This window comes from Phocoena sinus, chromosome 4 (assembly GCF_008692025.1).
Source record: "Phocoena sinus isolate mPhoSin1 chromosome 4, mPhoSin1.pri, whole genome shotgun sequence".
NCBI classification, from domain to species: Eukaryota; Metazoa; Chordata; class Mammalia; order Artiodactyla; family Phocoenidae; genus Phocoena; species Phocoena sinus.
Genome location: NC_045766.1, coordinates 45826124 through 45853646, shown reverse-complemented (window position 1 = coordinate 45853646; position 27523 = coordinate 45826124). Strand labels below are relative to the sequence as shown.

General features: G+C 37.7%; 1 protein-coding gene across 1 annotated transcript in view; it reads left to right on the top strand.

Annotated features, from left to right (window-relative positions):
* The window catches only part of WDR49 (WD repeat domain 49), a 130837-nt gene that overhangs the window by 28949 nt on the left and 74365 nt on the right, over nt 1-27523 (top strand). The window contains 5 exon segments of the mRNA XM_032631051.1: nt 9172-9271; nt 9498-9838; nt 13137-13313; nt 14377-14551; nt 26468-26635. Coding sequence (XP_032486942.1) covers nt 9172-9271; nt 9498-9838; nt 13137-13313; nt 14377-14551; nt 26468-26635 — 961 coding nt within the window.

Here is a 27523-nt window from a genome sequence, read left to right as displayed (position 1 = left end):
AGACTTCTCTGTTAGGAATGGACAGGGAAATGATCAAGTAGGTGTTTGAAGAAAGTGAAAATAAGGGTCAGAGTTCAGCCGGGAAACATGGTAGCGTTCCTAGTAGCATAGGAGGGACCTTTTGAGGTTGGAGATCATGCATTTTATTACTGTGACACCATTCTCCCCATTTCCGTGATATTTGTTCAGCAGCCAGGATGTAGGCATGGAGAAGATGCTTTTCCAGGGCTAGTGTTTCGCTAGACACCTGGGATGGAAGTGTGACAGAGAAAAGGAATGAGTATAATGGCCAGAGATTGGTTGAAGTGTTGGATTTCTGGTTTGAGGAAGATACTAAGAGCAGGAAGGAGCTGATAATTTGGTTTAAAAAATTTTCCTCTGGAACCTGGGTTGGAATCTTTCGGACTGTTTAGTCACTTCCTGCTTACTCTATTGATTCAGAGTTCATATGTAAATTTTAAGTAGACCAACAGAAAGCTTTAGGGTTCTAAGTAAATAGATTTTAGCAAAATTGCGTGAGACCGTTTGGGTATACACATTCCAACCTCATACTTTTCTGTTTTTTTGATGAATGTGCTATCGTAGAGAGAATCAGATTTTGTTGAAGTCAACATATTTGTGACATGATGAAAGTGGTTAGGAATTGGAAATCCTAGGTTCTAAGCCTGTTTCTGCCAACAGTGAGCTATGTGACCTCAGAGAAGTCTTTTTAATTCTCTGGGCCTCAGTTTCTTCCTTTTAAATGAAGGGTTTGGTGTAGACTCTCTAAACTTTCTTCCAGCTCTAACATGCCTGAAGTTCATGGATGTGTGCAACTCTTTGACTCCGTCTGTGGTTTCCAGTGAAGAGAGAGCAATTGTTTTTAAAAACAGTATATGTTTATCCTACTGAAAGGATATTTCCAAATGAAGATCAGTGAAGCTCAAATGTCTCTTGGCTATACCATTCCACTGGTCAGGCTGATCCCTCCAAGTTTTTAAGCTTAGGCAAAACAGATGATAGAGATAAACATGGTTTAGGTCCATAGCAGAAAATTAAAGACTTCCATAGACTTAGAGAAAAATATTATGATACTTACGCTTCTCAGGGAATATGATCTTTATTTAAAAGAGAAAGATTTATTGACTTTCTATTTTGCAGCTGCCATTCAATTCTAATTTACCAGTTGGATAGGAAATCTAACTGTTGAATTTTTGGTTTGCAAGAGTTTAGTTCTAAACCTTAAATTCAGTATGGGGGTTTCAAGGCCTGTGTCGTTGTTAGTCACAAAAATTTAACTCCATTTAGATTGGTGAGCTCTTGAATCATTGATATCATAATGTAAATGAAAATTAAAACCAACTAAAATCCATTGAAGCAAGAAAAGATAGCAGTATGAACCTTGGCTGGCAGACTAGTCTCTTCTGTTGTTCAATCTCTCATGAATGTTCATTGGTAAATGAAAATTGCAAGGGATGATATAAACTGATGCATCTGTTTGAAATAACATATCTAATCTTCTGCTCCAGAAGATGTTCACAGGGTTTGACAGCAAACTCTAATACATATTCATAACCAATATACTTTGTGACCAAGGGAAATTGAGGCAAGTGCAATGGAATGAAGTGTGAGGAAGCAGCATGCCAATTTTAAATTTAATTATAGAGATGGGGGGAAGGATGCACTGAGATAGTATATCTTCATCCAGCTGTCATGGAGCATTACCAAAAAATCATGCTACATATTTGACAGAAGAAATATTATTTTTGGTTAAGCACTTGATAAAACCAGCAGATTCTGGGGAAAACAAGATTCTGAGATCCTATTAGAAACTATTTTTTTATGTAGAGAAAAAGAAGCACTGCAGAATTTTAATCAACTAAAAAAAAATTTTTTTTTTCAGACTTAAGAAAGATTTCTGGTCCACACAAGATTTCAGTTCATGGAATGTTTTTGCCATGTTTAAGTCCTAAATTCAGTTTGAAATTAGGAAAAGCAATAATTAGTGTGATTCTTGTGATTTTTTTACTTTTGGTAACCTAGAGCCATGTGTCATTCAATGGGATCAGCATCCCTGGGCTCCCCAATCTAACGTAAGTACTCGAAGAGCATAGACTTCAACTACCTTGTTCAGAGCTGGTGCTGAGGGCTTAGAATAGTGTTTGGCCTGGAGAAGTCACTTAATAAGTGTTTGTTGAATGAATGAATAAATCTACCTCATGATACCTTGTATGATGTACATGTTCAATATATATTTTTATTAATAAATAGATCAAGGGATGGAAGTACTTCTCTAAGTGGTTTACAACTTGCCATTTGACATTAATTTTCAGAATCTGAAAGTAAATACTCAGCAATGGATAAAGGCAGTGCAACTTGGGTCGGTGACATGTTAACCCACTATCAGCTTTGACAAAGGAGAAAATACCCAGATTTCTGACTAAATTGGATTGTGATCTCTCTGTAGTTTTAAAGTAGGACTTGTATTCTTGTCTTGGGAAAGTCCATGTTTACAGAGTAGGAAAAAAAAGAAAAAAATTTTCCCCCTCATTTCATTATAAAATATTGCTATAGGAAAAAGTCAAGGAAAAAACAAAGATAAACAACATTTCTAAGAGTCGGCAGATTTGGAAAGATTTGTGTCTGCTTTGGGAATGTTTGATCTGTTTTGCCAGCAAGTATGTCGGTGTTCAGCCGTACTGGAACTATTTTTTAGAAACCAGTTGGTGACTCTTAAGAAGAATGAGAATACCCCAGCTGGGTGAGGTATAGGCAGTCTCATACTTTGTTAATGGAAATATAAATTTGTTGAGTCTTCTGGAGGAAGATTTCGTAAAATATATCAAAAACTTGTGCAAATTCTTTGACTCAGCAATTCTGCTTCTAGGGAATTTCCCTCAGGAAATAATTGGACAAACAAGCAAAGATGTATGTTGCAGGGTGGTTTATATGAAACGGGGACGCATTGGGAACTATTGAAGTTTTTATTAACAGGGGTTATAAATTTTATGCCTTTCCGTAGAATATTCCGTGGCCATTAAAATGATGTTAAAGACCAATATATATTATACAAGGCATAGCTTCATGGTATGATGGAAAAAGCAGCACACAAAGGTATGTAAATCATGACACCATTTGGTAAATAATGCACAGGTATCTCTGTTTCTGCCTAGGAACAAGTCTGGTAGGCTTTTGGCGTTACGGAGGATTTTAATTTTTGGCTTATCTATATTTTGCCTTTTCTATAGTAAACAAGGATTATTTTATGTAAAAATAAATAAATTTTAAATGTGTTGGCACACTCATATATTGCTAATTGAAAGTACGTGATCTCTTCTTGGTGAAAAAAAGGGCTGTCAAGTTTCTTAGAAAGGGTATATTTTCAGAATTTTCTGCTTAGCCTTAGTGCTCAGTTTTTATATAAGTTACAGTGAAATCCAAATCTTAACAAAGCTCAAAAGCTGAAGAGTATGTAACAGAGTTCATGCTTTTTTTTTTCCTTCTTAAAGACAGCTCACAAGAACGGACTGTAGCTGCAGAAAACGCTTTCTAGGCAAGAGGAGATGATTTTTAGAATATTCTTTGAAAGGGATTCAGGAAGACAGGAAGATTTTCTAAAGGTCTAAAGTCGTGCTTGCTGAGATAATCAGCCAGACATTCTGAGTATATTAGCTTCCTTGCAAGAACAATGAGAGGCCATAGCTGGTTATTTTCTTACTCATAGTTACCTAGACATAGCAAAATAAATTTGTTAACATCATCTTAGAAAGAGCTGAATGAGAATACGTTTTCTAATGGATCATTCACTCTTCAATTTTATTAGAAAAGGAGTTCTAATAGATGCAGGAGTACTAATTATTGCTCAAAAAGACCAGAGAGAGAATCATGACTAATAGGAGTGAAAGGGTATACTTTAAAACATTATGAGGTAGTTTTTATTTGGAAGGCCTACATTCAAATTAGAACAAATTGTCTATGGGAAGAAGGTTTTGTTAAAGCTATACTAATTAAATTTTCAGTTGAAGGGACTGAAAATTATTTTATACTCTACGTTTTACAATGAAATCCAATTTCATAAATTCTTAATATTTCCCTAGCTAGACTAAATATATGCTTGTGAATTTAACTTGACGTGGATGTGTCTTCAACAATAATAAATATTGTTTGAATAAAATTGTTTAATGTGGGACTTCCCTGGTGCATATTTATTTAGAATGAAGGATTTTCATGGTAAAACCATGGTTTTATTTTAAAACTAAAAGCAAAAATGCTAGTGAGTGAACAATTAGTAATAGAATTGCCAAGTATGTCATACAATTGTGCTTCTCTGTCACATTTCATAAATTGGAAATATTTCTCAAATTTTCCCCCGGTGCATATTGGCATTATCCATGTGCAGAAAATTATAAAGTTGATCGTATATGTTACTTTGGGGAAGAAAATTTATTTTCTTCTTTGTTTATGGTCTATTTGCCATTCCATATTCTAGAATGTAAAAAAAGAAGTTGTCTTGGTATTTGTCAGAACAGTTTCTTGTTAGTAGAAATAAAAATAAATTACAAACTTATAGGAAGAAAATAAGGTTTGGCTTTAAAATGCTTTTTGTTAAATAATAATGATATAGATTTGAGAGGCTGATTGATGTCATTACATAATAGTTTAAAATACAAGATCAACTTGACTTAGCTTTCAGGAACAGTTTGCAGTTCGGGCTCAAATGGAGTGTTGTTAAGATCAGGTTTCTTTCCGTGCTCAAAATCTGGGTCACTGAAAAATTTCCATCATCTAAACTTTTTAGTCTAAAAATAATTTAACAAAGTTAAGAATGATGGACTTCTGAGTAGTTCAAATGGCTAAATACCAATGATTTCTCAGAAAGTTAATTTAATTAAAAGCTTAGACTAACTTCTATTAAACACTTGATTACTTAGTTCTCACACACGTGGTATCTCAGTTAACCGTTCTTATTAAGACTTTATATTTTTAGAGCAGTTTTAGGTTCACAACAAAATTAAGGGGAATGTACAGAGGTTACTCATATACCCCTTACCCTGAAACATGCATACCCTCCCCCATTATCCACATCCCCACCAGAGTAGTACACTTGTTACAACTCATAAATCTACTTTGACACATCATACTCACCCAAAGTCCACAGTTTGCATTAAGGTTCACTCTTGGTGTTGTACGTTCTATGGGTTTGGACGAATGTATCACGACACGTATGCGTTAATGCGGTTCCATACAGAGTAGCTTCACTGCCTTGAAAATTCTCTGTGCTCTGCCTATTCATCGTCCTCTACTTCTCCAGTCCCTGGCAACCACTGATCTTTTTACTGTCTCCATAATTTTGCCTTTTCCAGAATGTCATGTAGTTGGAATCATACAGCGTGTAACCTTTTCAGATTGGCTTCTTTCGGTTAGTAACCTGCATTTAAGTTTGCTCCATGTCTTTTCATGGCTTGAGAGCTCATTTCTTTTTAGCACTGAATACTATTCTATTCTGTGTATGTACTATAGTTTATTTATCCATTCACCTATGAAGTACATCTTGGTTGCTTCCAAGTATTGCTAGTTATGAATAAAGCTGCTATAAAGATCAGTGTGCAGGCTTTCGTGTGGATATTCGTTTTCAAATCCTTTGAGTAAATCCTAAGGAGTGTGATTGCTGGATCTACATATGGTAAGAGTACGTTTAATTTTGTAAGAAACTGCTGACCTCTCTTCCAAAGTGGCTCTATGATTTTACGTTGCCACCAGCAACGTATGAGAATTCCTGTTACTTTACATCTGTGTCAGCATTTACTGTTGTTAGTGTTCCAGATTTTGGCCATTCTAACAAGTATGTAGTAATATATCACTGTTGTTTTAATTTGCATTTCCCTGATGACATATGATATGGAACATCCTTTCATATGCTTATTTGCCATCTGTATATGTTCTTTGGTGAGGTATCTATTAAGGTCCTTGGCCCATTTTTAATTGGATTATTTGTTTTCTTATTGTTGAACTTTAAGAATTCTTTGTATATGTTGGATGAATTATTTATCAGATGTATCTTTTGAAAATACTTCCCTGTCTATGGCTTGTCTACTAATTCTCTTGAAATTGTTTTTCATGAGAAGGTTTTAAATTTTAATGAAATCCAGATTATGAATTCTTTCTTTCATGGATTGTGCCTTTGTTGTTGCATCTAAAAACAAACCTAAATGACCAAACTCAAGGTCATTTAGGTTTGTTTCTATGTTATCTTCTAAGAGTTTTATAGTTTTGTGTTTTACATTTAGGTCTGTGATCCATTTTGAGTTAATCTTTGTGAATGGTATAAGGTCTGTGTCTAGATTCATTATTCTGCTATGTGGATGTCCAGTTATTCCAGCACCATTTGTTGAAGATTTTATTTTTTCTCCGTTGTATTGCTTTTGGTCCTTTGTCAAAGATCAGTTGACTGTGTTTATATGGGTCTGTTTCTGGGCTCTCTATTCTGTTTCATTGATCTGGTTCTATATTCTTATGCCAATTCTTATGCCAACAACACTGTCTGGGTTACTGCAGTTTTATAATAAATCTTGAAGTTGGGTAGAGTCAGGCTTCCAACTTTGTTCTTGTCCCTTCACATTGTGTTAGCTCATCTCAGTCTTTGGCCTCACCATATAAATTTGGAGTCAGTTTTTCAATATCCACAAAATAACTTGCTGAGACTTTTATTGGAATTGCATGGAATCTATAAATTATCTTGGGAAGAACTGAGATCTTGACAATACTGAATCTTCCTCTCTATGAACATGGAATATCTCTCCAATAATTTAGTTCTTGACTTTGCTGATAGGAATTTTGTAGTTTTCCTCATATAGATCTCATACACACTTTGTTAGATTTATATGTATTTCATTTTTGAGGGTGCTAATGTAAAATGATACTATGGTTTTAATATCAAATTCTTCTCATTCATTGCTGGTGTATAGGAAATCTACTGACTTTTGTATATTAATCTTGTATCCTGCAATCTTGCTTTCATCGCTTCTTAGTTCCAGGAGCTTTTTTGTTGATTCTTTCAGATTTTCTACATAGATGATCATGTCATCTGTGAACAAAGACAGTTTTATTTTTCTTCCCAATCATTATTATTTTACTTCCTTTTCTTGTCTTATTGCATTAAATAGAGCTTCCAATATGATGTTGAAAAGCAATGGTGAGAGGAAGACTTGCTTGCCTTGTACCTGAGCCTTAGTAGGAATGCTAAAAGTTTCACCATTAAGTATGATGTTAGCTGTATGTTTTTGGCAGATATTCTTTACCAAGTTGAGGAAGTTTCCTTCTATTCTTAGTTTACTGAGAGTTTTGATCATGAATGGGTGTTGAATTTTGTCAAATGCTTTTTCTGCATTTACTGATATGTCATTTAACCTTCATAATCATTTTCTTGAGACTGATATTTTGCTATATCCACTTCACAGATGGGAGAATTAAGCCTCAACAGTGAAGTAACTTGCCAGTAGTTCCCACAGTCTCTGGTGGAACCAGGATTAAACCTACAGTTGTTTGACCTGCTCTGCAATATGCTGCCTCCCTGTGCTTACTGTCAATTCTGACTCTTTGGCTCTGAGGTAGTAGAAAAATAGATTCTCTCATCATGAAGCTCACCGAACTAAACAGCCTATCAATATTAAGCTATATACTTATTTGAAATACAGATGCTTCTCATTATTCACGGATTCTGTATTTGCGAATTTGCCTACTTGCTAAAATTTATTTGTAACCCCCAAGTCAATACTCAAGGCACCTTCATGGTCATTCACACACATGTACAGAGTGGCAAAAAGTTGCAGTCTTCCAGTGTGCTGGTTCAGTGCTGAGGTCAAACTCAGTGATACCCTACCTTCTTATTCCAGCTCTCGTACTGTAAACAAGTGTCCTATTTGTGCTCCACTTGGTGCCAAGGTTTTGCATTTTGTGCTTTTTTCGGTGATTTCACTGTTTAAAATGGCTCCCCAAGTGTAGTGTAAAGTTCTAAGTGCAAGAAGGTTGTGCTGTGCCTTATGGAGAAAATACGTGTGTTAGATAAGCTTCACTCAGTCTTGACTTATAGTAATGTTGGCCATGAATTCACTGTTAATGAATTAACAATATATATTAAAATGTCTTTCAGTGGAAACAGACATGAAACAAAATTTTTTTTTTTTTTTTTTTTTTTTTTGCGGTACACAGGCCTCTCACTGTTGTGGCCTCTCCCGTTGCGGAGCACAGGCTCCGGATGCGCAGGCTCAGCGGCCATGGCTCACGGGCTCAGCCGCTCCGCGGCATGTGGGATCCTCCCGGACCGGGGCACGAACCCGTGTCCCCTGCATCGGCAGGCGGACTCTCAACCACTGCGCCACCAGGGAAGCCCGAAACAAAATTTTGAATTGACGATGAAAATATTGTGACCAGAGGCTCACAGAAACCTAATGTTGTATTTCTCACAAAAGCCATGGTTCAGTATCTGCTAATTTAGTGTTTGCAAAGGCTTTATAGAACATAACTACCACGAATAAAGAAAATCAGCTTATAAGGTTTCACTGTCTTTGTAATGGTGTGTTCATAGAGGTGACTTCTTGCCCTTGGATTAAAGTATCACTGGGATATCATTTTACTGGCTATGCTAAGCTCTCTTCAGGGATTCACCCATTTTCTCTAAACCACTGTATTTGTTTCCTATTGATGCTCTAACAAATTCCCACAAACTTAGTAGCACAAACCTCACAAATGTATCATTTTACAGTTCTACAGCTCAGAATTCCAAAATGGGTTTTACAGGGCTGAAATCAATGTGTTGTCAAGATTGTCTTCCTTCTGGAGCCTCTAGGGGATAATCTCTTTCCTTACCTTGTCCAGCTTCTAGAGGTCATCTGCAGTCCTTGGTTCATAGCCCTGCATCACTCTGACCTCTGCATCCATCATCATATCAAACCTCTGACTCTCCTATCTCCCTCTGCCAGTTATAAGGACATCTGTGATTGAGGATGTCAGCTTGTAGGTCTGTCAGTTATTTGCTCTGCAGCCCCAATTCATTTAAGTATAGCACCATTATAAAGTAGATGTTTTTCTTTGCATCTTGGAAGAATCGCTGATTAGATCCACCTTTGGGGGTAGCACAGTGCTCTGGTATTTAGGACGTTTTCACTGATGTCTTGTTTTTTTTCCTGTTTCTAGCCCTCAGAGCCAAGTCAAACCATTTGTATGTCCAGAGAAGAGTTTGTGCAGAGGATGACAGAGATTGTTGGTTGGGGCACAAAGGAAGAATATGGAGAGCTCTTTTTTTTTTTTTTTTTTTTTTTTTGGTACGCAGGCCTCTCACTGTTGCGGCCTCTCCCGTTGCGGAGCACAGGCTCCGGACGCGCAGGCTCAGCGGCCATGGCTCACGGGCCCAGCCGCTCCGCGGCACGTGGGATCCTCCCGGATCGGGGCACGAACCCATGTCCCCTGCATCGGCAGGAGGACTCTCAACCACTGCGCCACCAGGGAAGCCCGTGGAGAGGTCTTTGATAAAGTGGATGTGGCCCAAGATGGCTGTATTAATTGGGACAAGCTGACTTCATTTATGCTGTTAACACTTTATGAGAAAGATGAACAAGCAAAGGCAATGGTGGTTCCCCAGTGGAAAGACCTTGAATGCCTCCCAGTGAAAGGCAAGGACACCATTCAAAAAGTAATTTTCTTAAAAAGTTCAAGTCGTTATCTGATCATCAGGAAGGAAGGTGTAGTAGGAATCTGGGGAGAGAATTTAAAGCTGCAAGAAATGCTTCCTATCACTTCAGATGCCAACAAGCTTAAACACCTGTGGCTGACAAGTATGACTTCTCTGGAAAATGTAAACAAGGTACAGAGTCTTTAGAAATAAATTTATTGCTTGTAAAATGGGGGAAATGATAGGACAGGGCTCCTGATCAATAGCATGTATAACACTAGCAGTGACAGAGAGCTGCATCACTCTTTTGTACCTCTCATCTCACCTGGAGGGAATGCAAGTAAAGCCAAGTGAGTTACTCCAATTCACAGACTGTTCTGTTTTGTGCCTTTAAATAGCAAGGCTGGTAGTGACTCAGATTCTTGGCTCTGTCCCCAGTGAGGCCATGCTGCATTACTAGCTGATAAGACCTTATGACTCTAGTTTTTAGCAGAGTCTTGGGTCTGTACGCAGAGCTGAGAGGCTATATCAGTGCATAGCACAGCTCAGTGCAATTTCAGGGAATTGCTTATCTGATGTTGACCAGTGTACTAGTCAGTTTCTTAATTTTGCTGGGTTGGGCCCGTTCAGCCCAAATACCCTCATATAACTAGACCTATGAGAAAGATAACATGCTGAAAGGAAAATCAATTTGTGAGGGAAGAATGCAGCTTAAAAAATCCATATTCTTAGTATTTTACATTAAGCAGATGGTAAATTTTACTATGAAAAAATTTAAGCTTACACACAAGCAGAGATAATCCCATTAAGAACCAATATCCACCCGTAGCCATTTACAATTCACAGCCAATCTTGTTTCATCTACATCTCCCCCTATTGAAATCCAAAACATCCAATCATCTAATCTGTAAATATTTCAGTATTTCGAAAAAAGTCTCTCTTTTTAGCATAACCATAATACCATATCACATTTAATATCAATAGCAATAATTCCTTAATATCATCAAATATCCACTCATGTACATATTTCTGTGTCTTATGATTTTTTTAATAGTTTGTTAATTATTTGTTTGATAGTTTGAATCACCTAATGACTAATAATGTTGAGTATATTTCCATGTGCTGATTTGCTATTTATCCTCTTCGGTGAAGTGTCTGTCCAAATCCTTTGCCCATTTTTTATTGAGTTTATTTTGTTATTATTGAGTTTTGAGAGTTCTTTATATATTCTGGTTATATGCAATTATATGATGGCTAATTTACAAATATTGTATCCCAGTTTGTGCTTTGTCTTTTCTTTCTCTTACACTGCCTTTGATATTTCATTTTCAAGATTGTTCATTGCTGGTGAATATAAATAGTTTTAAAAAGTAATCTTATATTCTACAACTTTGCTGAACTCACTTATTGGTTCTAATTGGTTTTGTTGTTGTTGTTGATTCCCTAAGATTTTCTGTATATAAGATCATGTCATCTACGAATAGAGTTAGTTTAACTTCTTCCTTTCCAATCTGGATGCCTTTTATTTACTTTTCTTGCCTAATTTCCCTGGCTAGAAACTCCAGCACTGTGTTGAATAGAAGTGGTGAGAGAGAACAGCCTCGTCTTATTTCTGATCTTAGGGAGAATACAATCAAATTTTCACCATTAAGTATGATATCAGCTATAGGTTGTGTTTTTGTTTTGTTTTGTTTTGTACATGCTCTTTATCAAGTTTCTTTCTATTCCTAAGTTGTTGAATACTCTTATCATGAAAATGCGTTGGGTTTTGTTAAATGCTTTTCTGTATTTATTAAGATGATCATACCACATTTTTCCTTTATTCTATTAATGTGGTGTATTACATTAGTTGATATTTTTATGTGTTAAACTAACCTGGTATTCCTGGTGTTGGGAGGAAGAAATTTTTCTCTACCCTTCTAGGTTGGTCCAATAATTAAACTGAAATGAGACAGATTAACAAGGGAAATCAAACAAAAGTCTAATAACATGTATATATGGAAGGGACCCAGGAAAACTGAGTAACTCACCAAAGTGTCCAAAGTCTTCACCTTAAATATCATCTTTAACAAAGACAAAAGAGGGTGTTGGGATGGTGGTTTGGGATCTCAAAGGGGATGAAGGCAATTTACATGAGGATGGAAAAGCAAATATTTGGTATACAAATATTTGCTGGGCCATACAGAGATGCTGGGACTCAGAGTGGACTCTAGACCCTGAGTTTCTACCATTGCATCTAGCCCATGGTCTTTGCAGATATCTCTGGTGATAGCTCTATTCTATGAACAGGCCCTTTATCCAAATTCTTCAGGCAGCTAGGGGGCAGGTAAAAAGAAAAACTTCTTGAGTCTTCTGTTTCTTAAAAATAATCAACCTAAATTAATCCTCATGCCAAATAGACACATTTTGAGGTGGCAAATTTTGTTTCCCTACAATGGTATAAATATTACTTGGTCACGGTGTGTAACCTTTTTTATATGTTGCTAGGTTCTCTTTGATGGGATTTAGCTGAAGATTTTTACATCTCTATTCATTAGGAATATTGGTCTGCAGTTTTCTTTTCTTGTGATATCTTCGTGTGGTTTTGGTATTAGGAAATACTGGCCTCATAAAATGATTTGGAAAGTGTTCTCTCCATTTCTAGTTTTTGGAAGAGTCTGAGAAAGATTGGGGTTAATTCTTTAAATGTTTGATAGAACTTATTAATGAAAAGCCACCCAGGCCTGGGATTTTCTTTGTGGGAGATTTTTTTGATTACAAATTCAATCTTTCTATTTATTATATGTCTGCTGAGATTTTCTATTTCTTCTTAAGTTAGTTTAGGTCATTTTGTGTTTCTAGGCATTTGTACCTTTCATTTCAGTTATCTAATTTGTTGGCTTACAGTTGTTCATGGTATTCTCTTATAATCCTTTTCTCACCTTCTGTAAGGTTGATGGTAATATCTACTCTTTTATTTCTGGATTTAGTAATGTGTATCTTCTCTCTTTTTTGGGGGGGGTTAGTCTAGCTAAAGTTTTGTCAATTTTATTTACAAATGTCTTTACCCTTTCTTAAATAGTTTTTAGGATTTTATTTGACTTAGAAAGGCTACTTACAGAATTTTTATCAATTTATTTCTGTGAAAGCCTCTGCTTGCCTCATAAAACATGGTTTGTAAAGTTTCTGTATGGTTGTGTGATGCTGTAGACCTCTATGTCTTTGTCTTTCCTGTGATTAGTTGCCTAGTCTCCCATGGGTGGAAGAAGTTGGGGGTCTGTGAAGTAGCGATAGGGAAGAAAGTGTGTTCAAATGGGAAAGTTTTTATCTTGCCTAGAATACTTGGTTAGAATAAAGCACATTTGTGCCACCATGCTATACTTCTGTAATACATTAAGGACCCTCAGGTGAAAATGTCTGATTTGGTGCTAAGATTTGCATGTCTGCTTTTCATATTGTTTTCAATAAATCCATCAGAAATATTTTCTGATTTTCTACTTTGCTACTTTAGATAGCAGTGGCTTTTACAAGAAAAGAGATTTGTTTCTATGATCTGCTGTCCAAAGAAGAATTTCCTTGTCAATATAAACTCCAAGGCCTGAAAGGAACACCAATTTGCATGGATTATTGGTACGACCCTTTTGATGCCAATGAGTCAATTCTTTCTCTTGGGGGCATAACCGGAAAGGTAAGTGAGGGAAGGATAAAGTTGAACACTATGGATTTAATCATCAAAGCTTAGCTCAAAATAGAAATAGAGTACAATGAATGTGACCCCCTAATTGAACTACTTTATAGATTATAAGGCCACACATCTTGGACATGGATTAGGTCATAATTCCCCTCCTTGCATATGAAAACCAATCTGCCCTATGGTTTGCTTGCCTGTGTATAGTCTCATCTTCCTTATTTAGGAAAAATGTATTTGCTAACTTTTTCACCATAAGATGCTTAATCTATTAGACCCCAATATTAATAAACATTTAATATTGTGTCTAAAGTTATCTCTAATAATTCTTTCAAATTGTTCACATTTTCATTTATAAGATTTCAGGCTTCTCAGTAGCAAGCTCCTGGGAAATGCTTATTTCCTGTCTCATGTGACAAAGGAATAGGTGCATTAGAGAGAGCAGCACTGAGCCCCAGACACTGCATACAATGATTTCTGTCTTCCCATCAAATTCCACCCGACCTCTGAAAAATGACTTCTTACTGAATGACAGTAGAATATGCCTGTAAATGCTGAAATAGTCTAACCTGAACGATTTCCACTCATAATTATGTAAGCCTTTCATCTTTACTGATTTTTTTTTTTTTTTTTCCAGTATGCGGGCCCCTCGCTGTTGGGGCCTCTCCCGTTGCGGAGCACAGGCTCCGGACGCGCAGGCTCAGCGGCCACGGCTCATGGGCCCAGCCGCTCCGTGGCATGTGGGATCTTCCCGGACCGGGGCACGAACCCGTGTCCCCTGCATCGGCAGGCGGACTCTCAACCACTGCGCCACCAGGGAAGCCCTCATCTTTACTGTTTTTAATGACAAATAGATCATAAAAGCAAACAAATAAAATGCCCTTGGTAATTGCATTAGCAACCTTGTAGTGTCATGTCTTTCAATACAACTGCCTGCAACCTTTAAATAATATTAAAGAAATGCCTGTTAATTCAATACCTATTCCTTATTAATCATAAAGAGCATAGAATCTTCTTGCAACAGTTACCCTACCCATGTTTTTCTTGTAATGTCTCTCTCAAGGTTCAAGTAATTGCTTTCACAAGGGCCTTGATTTCCCTTTTTGAGCATCCTGCTGGTGCATGTGAAGATGAAGAAGCAACTGTGACCATTAACTGGGCAGAGCCGTGCTCTGGACGTCACAAATGTTGCTATACGTTAGGGCACAAACTTCATTGTGGAGACTGGGTCAGACAAGGTACTGAATTTAAACAACAATGAAGGAAACAGTCACCTTAGACTTCTACATTTACATTCTTAATGAAAATGTTTCACACACAGTGTTCAAGTCTAGAAACTAATAATTGATTCCCTGGAGGTTTTGACCTGGACTCTGCTATCCCCTGCACACTAGCAGGAATTACTTCTTTCTTTTTTTTCCTTCTAAAATGTATGCCTCATACAATTAATTCAGGCGAGCTGTGCAGTCAAGAAATCTCAAGACAGGAGAGAAAATTGTCACAGAATCTATTTAACTTCACCCCAACTCTGATCCGAACTAATTTTGTTTAGTCACATTTGGGCCTACTTAATAAAAGAATTTAACGGGTACCCTCAAAACACTCCCTTGCTTTCTTTATATTCTCATGGGAAGTGTATTAGTTTGACTGCCTTCAGAATGGACTCTTCTCAGTTTTCTTTTCTTTTTTCTCTTTTTTGATATAATGACTGAGTTGCTCTGATCTAGAGTACTTGAGTGGCAGTTTTCTGTGTGATAGGATTATGTTATAAAACAGCATCTATGGAAGGCCAGGACTTTCTTAAAACCTAGTCAACAATGAGTTTGTTAGTTTCGCAGTATGCCTAATGTTTTACAAAATTTGCATCTGATAGTTCAAGATCCATACGTGCAGTTTCTGCTCTGATACCTCCTTTGGTCCAGGCACTAAGGACTATGTTATTTTTCTCACTTCTAAACTGCTACATTAAATAATGCTGCATTCCAATAATGATTGGAATGGAAACTGTCAATCTTGTTGTATTGTAGGTATATTCCTAATATTCTTTGAAGAAGAGGTAGTCAAAATGGACCCAACTGTTGGCTTTTATGGTAGTTTTCCCCTCTTTGAATTTTAGGAGTTTGGAACTAATTCCTTAATGCATAACCTACAATAATAATATCCCACATGATGAGCTATAGATTCTGCACTTTTTTCTTCAATATAAATCATACCATGTCTTTGGTACTTTCTACCTATCCTGTAATTCTGGCATGATATAAATTGTGGGAAGACCAAAAGATAAAAGTTTTTGGTCATCCACTATGTGTGACAGGCACAAAATTATGTGTTATGTTTTCATACTTGGAAACAAGAAAGTACTAGAAAGTGAAGAGAGTCCTTGAAAGTGAGGGAGGTATTACAGCTGCTTCCAAACAAGCATGATATTTTAATACATAAACTAAAGACTAAAAAGACCACAGTAGTAAAGTTATAGTTCTTGAAATCTGCTTGTAGTAAGTTCCCTGAAGTTTAGTTTGAGTTCCATGACCTTAAATTAATATGAATAAATACAGAGAAGAAGCTAGCTAATAGAATTCTGTTTTTGAAAAGGTTGGGGATGTAAACAAGGTTTTAAAATTGAGATCATTTGTCTGAATATGAGTAGTGTCTAAATACTCTCTTCACACTCAGGGAGAGAATGAAAAGCTCTCACTCTAGACTCTGTCACAATTTCATTTAAACCTCTCAAAAACCAACGCTACTGGTGAAGTAATCTGCTGATGAGCTCTTGTCTGTTAAGTTGCAGGACAAGAATTTTTCTCTAGGTCAATGTGAATTCATTGCTTATCATATTTCCAACGTATCATTCTGATTTGTAGTTCTTTTACTTACTGACAAAAGAATATGCGAACTTAGTTTAGTATTAGCAGTAGATATTCATGTTTATGACCTAAGGAATCCACCTTTGGAGTTTAGCCTCTAAACCACGGCAATTAGGAATTGGCTACAGACAAGTTTTATATATATTAAAAAGTTAGGGATCTTTGTTATCTAATTTGGATTATATATGTCTTAGCTCTTTGAATTAAAACTCATAATCAAGCGAATAGTCTTTGGAAGAATAGCTGAAAGGATATATTTACTTTAGTCCACTTATTTAAATCAGTCGACAATTATTTATATTTTATGTGCTTTAAAACTGTCTTAGGCATTGGAAGCAGTGGAAGAAAGATAAATTATAGGCTTAACTCAAAAAACTTAATAGGTAAGTAAGAATTAAAGACATATAAAAGCATGTATTTGAACATTGTACAATGGTACTGAAAATTAACTACTAAATCATATAAACAAGATTTTGACTCCTATTGTAATTCTTAAGCAGGAAAAGACATGAGGAAGAACTTCAAGGGTGAGTGGTGGTATTCGAAGGATGGATGGGTAGAGGGAAAAAAAGAGAGCATGGTGAACATAAATAAAGGTAGGCAAGTAGGCACAATAATGGAGGGCGAGATGGACATGAATAGATCAGAGATGGAGTATTAAGGACATAACAGTGCCTAGGTCTAATAAGGATGTCTGTTGGAAGATCTTGGCAACCAGGCCAAGTTCACATTTAACATAAAAAATGAAACAGGGAAGCATTGAATGTTTTTGAGGAAATTTGGGCAGACCTGACGTAGACAGCATTTAGGAAAATTTTATTTAGTAGTTCTGTCCAGCATAGATTGGAGGACAAAGAAAGAAACTGCAATCAGATTGGCTAGTTGGGATCATGAGAAAATGGAAATGATAAAACAAGGAGACAAACAAGCAACCTTTTGAAACAGGAATCTTCAGGACTTGAGGTCTGAAATGTGGAATGATGAGCCGTTTTAGAATATCTCACAAAGACTTCTGTTCCCAGGTTGGGAATGTTCTACTTGCAGTTGACAGATGCCCTCCTGGGCCCAATGCTCAGACTCTCCCCGGCTCACTTTCTCAATGTTGACTACTTCTAGGATTCTTTATTCTGAGATACTCCTGATCTGCCACAAAAGAAGAATCTTTCTTACCAGTATGGTTCTGATACTTCCCTTCCCTTTGCCAAACTTCATGTTTGTCTCTTCAACCATCTAATTCAGATGGACTCTTCCTTGTGTAATTTGCAAACTTCTCAATTTTGGCTTTGCTCCTGGGTTCCTACAAATTTCTGTACCCACATCAGAATTTTGGTTCTGCCTGTCATAACCCTCCCAATCCCAGATGTCCCAAATTTGGATGTCTCACCTACAAATCACATTTATACATAAATTGAAAATTAATATTCTTAGGGCAGGAAATATGTCCTTTATTCTCTTAGTGTCCTTTATAACACATAGTATAATGTTTCATACAACTTTCCCTTTCTCACTGATTTTAAGCGATCTGATTGTGATGTGTCTCAGTTTTCTTGGTGTGTGTGTGTGTGTGTGTTTATGCTGACTGGAATTCATTGTGATTCTTGGATCTTCATTAAATTTGAAAATTTTTCTATTGCTATTTTTTCTGAAGTTTTTTGTCTCCCCCTCTTTTTTTTTTTTCTTTTCTCTAAGATGCTTGATATTGCCCTACTAGTTATGGAGGCTTTTTCATTTTTATTCAGCTGGTTCTTTTTTTAAATCACTATGCTTTAGTTGAGTTGGATTCTATTTCTATGTCTTCAAGTTCCTGGATCTTCTGAGATATTGCAGAGTGGTTTCAAAGGGTGAGTGAGGCTGCCTCTGTGGTTCAGGTGGGCTAGCATGCCCCAGTCTAGTGCCTCACTTGGGGGCATCCCTGTAGAGACCTGTGGTGTGGGCTGCAGCCAATGGAGCCCTGACAAGAGTGGGGCTACTTCAGAGAGCTGCAGCATAGGTGGGGCCGTTGCCACAGCGTGGGCAGTACCTTTGGGGGTGATGTTGCTATCCCAGTACATTTGGAAGGCAGATTATCAGACCAATGGGCTATTTTTGAGCCATAAAGTTTAATGGAGTTTCCCCCTGTTAGGTTTTATGTTTACTTGAGACCTGTCACATGCCTGTTCTACCATTTTATTTTGGAAACGTGTAACTTGTTTGATTTCACAAGTTCACAGCTTGGAGAGCAATTTACCTCAGGATGGATTGTATCCTGAGTTTTACCCGTGTCTGATTTCGCTATCTGGATGAGATTTGAACTTAGACTGTAGAGTTGTTGTTGGAATGAGTTAAGACTTCTAGGACTGTTGAGATGTATTTTACATGTGAGAAGGACATGAATTTGGGGAGAGGGGCAGGGGCAGAGTGTATGGACTGGATTTTTGTGTCCTTCTCCCCCCCAAATTCATATGTTGAAGTCCTAAGCCCACCGCCTACTCCCTTATAATGGTGCCTTTGGGAGATGATTAAGTCATGAAGGTGTAGCTCTTGTGAACAGAAAGAGACCCCCAGAGAGCTCTCTCACTTCTTCCCCACATGAGGGCACAGTGAGAAGTAGGGCATCTGTGAACTAGGAAGTAGACCCTGACCAGACACCAAATCTGTCAGCACCTTGGTCTTGGACTTCCCAGTCTCCAGAACTGTGGGAGATAAATGTTTGTTGTTTAAATCACTAGGTCTCTATATTTTGTTACAGCAGCCTGGACTAAGACATTGAATAAATGTTATTAAAAATATTTCAGAAGAAAAGAGAAACCAAAAGAAATCTTGCAAATATTGGTAGACTTTTTTTTTAAGGGGGGTTATTTATGGTAAAAAGAAAATGGTCAGGGTGAGAAAAATATATTTACCGATAATGTATAGTGTAATACTCTATGAATGGCTGTTGAAGAAATGCAATAGAAGAGAAGATAACTCAAAAAGGAGAAAGTAGAGAATATGGAAAGGTGAAGTATCTATATAAGACTTTGTCTTCTTTCAAGTTTTAGATTTAAAACTCAGGTACCTCTGAAAGGGGACTGGCTTCTGTCCTAAGCAGTGGATGACTGCCTTCTCCCAGATTTAGTCACTGGGACTCGAAGCTTAAATACAGCTTTTTTGTTTTGGGTTTGCTTGCAGGTCAGTTATTTCCCTATGAGGAGAATGCAAGAAGGCTGAAATGAGGAGCCAGGAAAAGGAAGAAGGCAGGCTGGAGTCAAGTAGAGGACAGTGGGCTTAGTAGTGATTGTGCTCCTTGGTCTGCAAGACTTACTGTGTCGGCAGCAAGCAAACAATGGCTGCATCCATGTGATACTCTTTTTACCCCAGCAACATGAGTTGATATTCTTAGACCTCCTCAAGAAATATTTGTACTAGGCTTCCCTGGTGGCGCAGTGGTTGAGAGTCCTCCTGCCGATGCAGAGGACACAGGTTCGTGCCCCAGTCCGGGAGGATCCCACATGCCGCGGAGCGGCTGGGCCCGTGAGCCATGGCCGCTGAGCCTGCGCGTCCGGAGCCTGTGCTCCACAAACGGGAGAGGCCACAATAGTGAGAGGCCCGCGTACCGCAAAAAAAAAAAAAAAGAAAAAGAAATATTTGTACTGATTTCCTTCTCAGTGTGAGGAGGGAATGTACAATTGAGGAAAGAAACTAATACATGGCAAGTTTGGTGATAATGTTTCACTGAAGCTAATGACAAAATATCTGTAAAATTGAAATGTCAAAAGAAAAACTCAGTTTCAGACATGTGAATATTAGCTTACTGCTTTAAGGTAAGGTTCATACTTATTTAAAACTTTGAAGGAGAAAATGTTTTCGTTGTGTCTGAGTGGTTCTGTGGTGTATGTTAATGGAAAAATAATTACCTTCTGAAATGCTTGAAAAGTAAGTACAGTGATTTTGGGCAGTAGCGGCAAGACATAAATGTCTTCAACCTCAAAGAAGTTTCTCTTTTTTTTGGTCCCAAAGAATTGCCTTTTCATATAGACAATATCACTGGAAACCTTGGAAACCAGAGACTGAAGTACAGCTCCGGAAAGAGTGAATACTAAATTGCCAATAATGAAAGTGATTGACTTTTTATTATGTTGAAAGGTGTTTCTCCCCCTTTGTTTGACCACTGCTGTGAGTTTGAACTGATAAAATCACTAATTGCTGAGCTAATTAATGGAACTGTGCCAGGGAATTTAGAATCCAGGCAGCAGGTCGTTTCCTTCGGGAGCCTTCATAATTGATGGGACTAAGTTTGGAAGAGAAGCCAGATTTAGTGTCTTGCTGGTGTGTTTTTCCACTTCCCTGCATCTAAATCAGTCCTCCAGACAAAAATGGTGCACCACTGAGTCAGCTGGAACACGCTGCCCTTCCTGCCAGCGCCCTCACTGGGTTTAAAGCAGTTGAAATCAGCTGTGAGCCACTGGCCTCAGTTTGAAGTAAAAGATCTTTTCCTGCAGCTCGTTCCACAGTGCGGTGGAAGGGTAAGATCCATTGTATTGTGAACCTAGGTCTCATCAGTATTCTGAAAATTCATTAAATGAATTGCATTATTATTTTTAATGTACCTACCAGTGCTGAGTTAGATGTATTTTGATTTTTAAAAATGGAATAGATAGAATTATTCTTTCTTATCTTTCCTCTTTGAAATGGCAGCTGCTCAGAATGTAGAGAGCCCTGTGGTGGTCTCAGAGAATGGGACTCCAACTTCAAAATAAGAAACGCAACTGAAAATAAACTCCCTCAAACAAGAGGGCATCAAAGAAAGTTCAAGGTAGGGAGTTTTCCTAAGTCACATGACTCATAAAGTAAAAGCCTGAAAAATGATAATAAGAATTCCTAGTTAGAAATGGCCCCATTTTCTACCCTGCTATAGCTTTCATCTGTTGGCAAGTGATAAAAGAGTGGCCTCATTCTAGCTTACTCTAAGGGTACTTAATAGAATTACTTACTTAGTTTTTAGGCATCACTTTTCATTTTCAAATCACTTTTTTCACGTTAACTAATTGTTATTACACAGGGTTATTTTGACAGCAACATGAGGACAAAAATCCATGACAGCTTCCCTTAATGCCTTTTTTATGACTAAGGGGCAAGACAGTGGAAGAGCTGAAAGTTACCATCGTAATGGACAGACATGATCAAATTGTCTTTTATCCTCTCAAATATTATCGAAAAGTAATTTTTAAATGTTTCTTTACCAATCCCCAAACTCAGTGAGAATGTTAAAAACAACTCATATACTTTATCAGTTCATCCCATTCCCTAGCTTGATGTTTTAAAAACGTTTTCATCATAACCCATTATTTCCTTTCCTCTCTTCAAGAAGGGAGGAACACATTGACACATTTTTATATATCAGGTAATCTGATTTTAAGGAAATGGCTTTACTTTCACCTTTTACTCAGGCATTTTCAGGAGCTCTGGCATTTTACAATTTAATCAGAAACGGGTTATATCTTGGTTTAGAAATAAAGTGTGAATTGTTGAGCCTCTAATATGTACTACAGGCCCATGAATGTCACTTGCTAACCTCCAGGTTCAAATCTTACAGCAATACTTTAAATACCAGGGCAGAATGTACTTCTTTATCTGTCTTTCTTTATAGCCTCAAAACTAAAGAAGATACTTGGATATAATGTGGAAACACATGACAAAGCAATTTTCTGGGTAGAAATACTTTATTTTGATTGTAGTGTAATGATATTATGGAATTTCCATGGATTTGAAGATATAATTATAGTGCTGTGTTGTATACTTGATGTATTATAATATTGCTTCATTAAGTCAAGTTATAATAACTCTTAGCATTTTCTGTAAACAAAGGGAATATTTTCATTGAGGTTGCTCCTGTTGAGGATACTTGTCCTCAGATTTTATACTGTTGGTCCGTCTAGTAAAGTAGCGGTGTTAGTGTAAAAGTGATCAGCAACCTTTATGCTCCTAAAATTAATTGCTCCCCAATGAGGCTCAAAGAACTCAGTTTTATAGGAGCTGATTACTCCTTCCTTCCTTCCTTCCTTCATTTATCTCTCTTTCTTTCTTTTTTTTTAAGAAGGAAAGAGTAGATGAGAAAAAGATGGAAAACGAGGACATAGGAATACTATGTCCTAGGGGGATAAGTAGCAATAAAAAAGTGAAGAGATCAGGAAAAACTAAAGATGAAGTGGGAGTTTGGTCTGGGATTGAGAGTATGGGGAACATAAATGTAGTTGGTAATAGAAAGAACTTCAGATCACGTAATAGAAAGAACCTGGCATACATACAGCAGTGTGGCTTAGTGAAAAATAAGGATGCAGTAGTACAAAATGGAAAGCTCACAGCCAGACAGGACTGGGCTCAATCTCATCTCCACCTCCAATTAGCCACGTGCCTTTGGGTGATATGGCTTTTGGACTATTTCCTCATCAGTAAATTTGGGATGTCTGCCCACTAAAGATGACTACAGGGTGAGGGCATCTGGCATGATGATACCTGGTAATGAATGGGAGGGATTCAAAAAATTACCCTCATAATTATTATAAGTAATCCATAGACTGAGGGAGATTACATGATGGGGGATGAGCAAGAAACATACCATCCAGGTGAATTCTGGGCAGAGTGGAGAAATAGACCAGTTTGGCCCTTAGCAGTCTTTTTGTGTTTCACAACATTTCACAATACACTGCTCAGTGAATTATTCTGTTTGCCTAGAGCTCTGTGAGCTCTCCTTTCTGAAAGTCTCCTTTGCATTATTGCACCTCCTCCTTTTTTCCTTAGAAATTGTTTTCTGGAATTGATTTGTAGAACCCCGGCATCAAAGATCAGTTAAACTCATTTATTTTAAAGAAGTAGAAACTAAAAAGAGAAGCCCAAAGTGGGTATTTTTAAAAAATTAATTAATTAATTAGGTTGTGTGGGGTCTTAGCTGTGGCAGGCGGCCTCCTTAGTTGCAGCTCGCGGGCTCCTTAGCTGCGCCAAAGTGGGCATTACTGAACTCAGGTTGGACTGCTCGCCACTTGAAAGTCAATACTTGAGAGACAAGTGCTGGTAGGAATGGAAAGGTTGCTTTATTCAGGAGGCCTGCAACCTGGGGAGAAGGCAGACTTGTGTTCTAGAACCAACTCAAGATTCTGCTTGGCCATGAAAGTTTTTAAAGGGAAAAAGGGGGAGTAAACTCATTTAATCATTGAGGTAGGGGGTCAGATTCATCACCATCTCCCATTGCATGCAGACTTGTGGACTCCTTGTGATCTTTCTTTAAATGCTGTCTTGTTCACACAGTTGGCTTGAGGGATTACAGAAGGGGAAGCTGGGGAAAAGATCTAGTCATCTGTTAATTACTTAGTCTTCATTTCTATTTCTTTGAGCTAAGGAAAGAATCAACAGGTTAGGCAAGGCATTGTGCTTGGGCAGGAGGTGAGTAGAGCATGGGGGTGCCTAGTTTAAAGGTTAGTTACAATATAGCTTTGCTAAAGTGACAAGACAAAAGGGGCCTCCTGCAGAGAGCTGCTTCCTGCAAAGGGCTGTTCCCTGCAAAGAGCAAAGCAGATCCATCGTTAGTAACAGAAGCTTTAAGAATCACTTGAAAAAGCAGGTGAAGTGTTTTGCAATCCCAAATTACTTGGTAGCTGGAGATTAATTACCTGAGTTCTTCAGATCTATCATGGTTGGGCTTCATGAGTAGAAGGGGGGAGGTTCCCCAGATCCTGATATTTTATACAAAATTTTGTGTGTATATACATCTTTCTGGTGGAGAAGGTCTATATCTTTCATCAGATTCCCAAAGGAGCATTTAATATCTCAAGTTTTAAGAACTATGGTTTAATTCTCTAGACTACAGAAGGATGGCAGTGCTCTAAGGAATGTGTTCTAGTGTCTTGCTGCTCCAAGTGTGGTCCTAAGAGAGCATCAACAACCACAACTGCGGATCGTCAGCAATGCAGCACCTTAGGTTTTCTGAATGAGTATCTGCGTTTTAACACCGATCTCTAGGTGACAGTTGTGCATATGAAAATATGAGAAGCCCTGTTCCAGGCGTCAGGAGATCAGATTTGACTTTGTACTCTGGCTCTGCCAAACGCTAATGTCCAATCCCGACTGGATTTTTAATATTGCACATTATATGACATTAAACTACCAAACTCAGAATCAGAATGCTTGGGCTCTAGTTCTGAGTTGGACAGCAGTCAGTTGCTGACTTTGGCCAAATCTCTGAACCTGCACGGGTCTCTATTTCTTAGCCTGTAAAATAAAGGAGTAGATTCGTCTTCTTTGAGCTCTGAATTTACCTTTTGTTTCCCACACATGTGTTTTGTCACCACTTATCTCTTGAAATGCTCTCTTTTTGTCAGGGCCCACCAAATGTCTTCCAAACCCTGAAGCCCACACTGGTTTCTTTCATCTTTGAACCTCTATTATAATTTCTGTACTACTCAATTTATCCCTTTATTGTATACTAAAGTTTCCTGTAATTGTTTGATTTGTGTATCTTGTTTTCCAAGCTTGGGACCCTCCAAGCTATGTCTATTTCTTTTCTTATTAAAGGTATCACAGCACAGGGCATGTAGTAGACGCCTAATAAATCTGAAGATTGGATGCTGTGTTTTGAGAGAGGACATCTATATGTGACACATGAAGAGCCCCGATCTCCTTAGTTTTAAATTGGTCATGTTAAAACATATAAGTCCCTGTTGCTTTCAGAAGCAATCATCTTAATAGAATAAGCTCAAAGGAAAGAATGTATTGAGCTATACTTCTGCCTCTCAGAATTTCCTTGTCTTTAGAAATTCGGAAATGTATGTATTCATATATGTGTGTGTATATATATGCATATGTATATACACACATCTATATAAAGCAAATTAAATTCTTTCACCAAAATAGTAAGACTATTTCCAAGTTAGTTACTAATAAGTTAGCTTGCCATTTCCAGCACAGCTAACAATACAAATACTGTGGTTCTCACTTGGAGAAAGAATTTTTAAACTAATCTTAAAATGACAGAGGACAGAAGACTCCTGTGTTAGAGACAAAAGACTTCGTTCCTCCCAGCACAGCAAGCCCCATGAGTATCCGCATATTTGTGTCAGTTCCCCTTGACACCCAAGTCCCACAGAGGCAAAGCAGACATTTGCAGATGAATGCCTGCGCACGCAGTGGGTCATGTTACAGGAGAGGAACCCTGAGTTTAGAGAACCTGAATCTTCTACAGTGGGCAGGCGCGTGCTATCTTTTGCTCCAGAGTTATTCTTGGTAGTAAGTTTGTCTATCATTTGCTGCAAAGGGAGAAGCGATCTTACATTCTAAGGCTGTTTTCTATGTAAACATCTTTAACAAGGTAGTGTGGAACGAACTGCTGTCAGGGATTAGTTTCATAAGAAGTGCAGCAATGCTAGTGATCCTTTGCGAATTGTATTCCAAGAGTGTTATTCTTGATTCTGTATAATAAACAGATCAGAAACATTTTCAAGAGCTGTCCTATTAAAGCAACTTTTCTTAAGCTGTACAAAGTTCCAACATCCCTCTTTATGTGAGGCAGAAATTTGGGCTTGAGGTCAAATCAGAAATCTTTCACCTTGGGGCACAAATCATTGTCTTACTAAAATGCAAAAGAGAACTGCCCTCTAACTGTGGAGGGCTTAGTGGTTTGAAGTTGGTGACAGAGTAGCTATGTCTTTTGGAGAGTCTTATAGGAATGCACAGGTCGTTCTGACAAAAGGCAGCAGGATCACTTTTGTTGCTTGGGAAGTGGGATTTTGCTGCCCGTTTAGTACTAGATAATCAGGAACAGGGGAACAGCCAATCAGCCTGGGCTTCTAGCTGTGTTTGTGACTCTTGGCAGAGCATTGAGTCCAGGACACCGCACTTTCAAACATTCTAGACCGGTCAAAACATAAACAAAACAATGGATTGGGCGTGAGCCGGACCTTGAGAGCAGCAGATAGCTGCTGAGTTCCTGTTTGCCTGCTTTCGGCCCAGGAGGAAGAACCCAGTGTTTTGGCCCGATGCTTATATCTCGAGAATCCCACATGATTCTTGTCATTAATATTGTTTCCTGTCATGTGTTCTAATTATAAAAATGTTTAAGCTATCGTTGGGGGAGGGAGGAAAAGTCTGGATGCAGACTTTGATGTAACTTTTCACTGTGGGTTCTTTGGTGAGAGAAGGGTTTAGTGAGGTGTTTTCTAAGTGTCAGTTTGCATCATCATAATCTGAGTTGAATTTTATCTTTTAAAACAATTCTATTTTGCCTGTATCTTTTGAGAAATCGACTAAAGGTTGTTTTCTTTTCTTTTCTTTTTTAATCAGTTACTTACAATGCGTCCTTAGATGCTATTATTTCCAGTACAACCAGCAATACACACACTGGGGTGCTGGCATGGAGAGAGAAATCAAAAAAGCATCTTAACATGACATCCTTCAACATTGCCCAGGGCATTCGTGCTTTTGATTACCACTCTCGTATCAAGTTAATTGGTATGTAAAATAAATCATGATAACTACGAGGGACTCATCAATAGTCTGGGATGCATAGCCGCACACATGGAGCCTCTTCACCATGTTGCTTTACCACCAGGGAGACCAACTTGAGCAGCTCACATTTCATTACGTCTGACAATGATGCATTATGGTGTGCAGTGTATATGAACTGCATTGGGGTGACAAGATGAGAAAGTTCCCCAGTGCTTTAATGAGTCTTTTTATCAGAATTGGTGGGGAATGTAAAATGACATAGAGAAAGAATGCAGTGTCTGCCTTCTGCCATCTTCCTAACATCACCCAATGCTCAACCTATACATCATTTTCTTATGTGCGCACACACACGCACACACACGCACACACACACTCACTCACTTACTAGAGAAATGCAAAATGTAGAATGTTTTTCAGTCACCTTTCAGAATACAACTTCTAATGGTTTTTGAAAATTTTCAGATTTGTCCTTTAGCATACTAAAGGAGAGTTCTTTTTCTGATGGAAATTTTAGCTGAAGAAATAAGCGATAAAGGTTTTCAGGCATTATCTATTTAAATAAAATATTTAGGTATTTTGAAAGCTGATAATTTGATGTATATGATATTAGTTCAAATATTATAAAAAAGTGAGGTATTATTTTAAAAATTAATAGGGTAGTACAGAGAATGAATGTACATGGCCTACAGAATGGGTCATATTAACCCTGTTTCAAAAATTATCATTTATATAGAGTATTGATATCAGCTAAGAAGAGTCTCTAAAATTCCCAACAGTCACAGCTGACAATCACGGTAAAAAGAGACCTTGACTTTGAACTCAGGAATATGCCAACATCAGACTTTCAAGGAGGATTGTAGATTTATTAGAGAAAGCTGGAGGAGTTAGTGA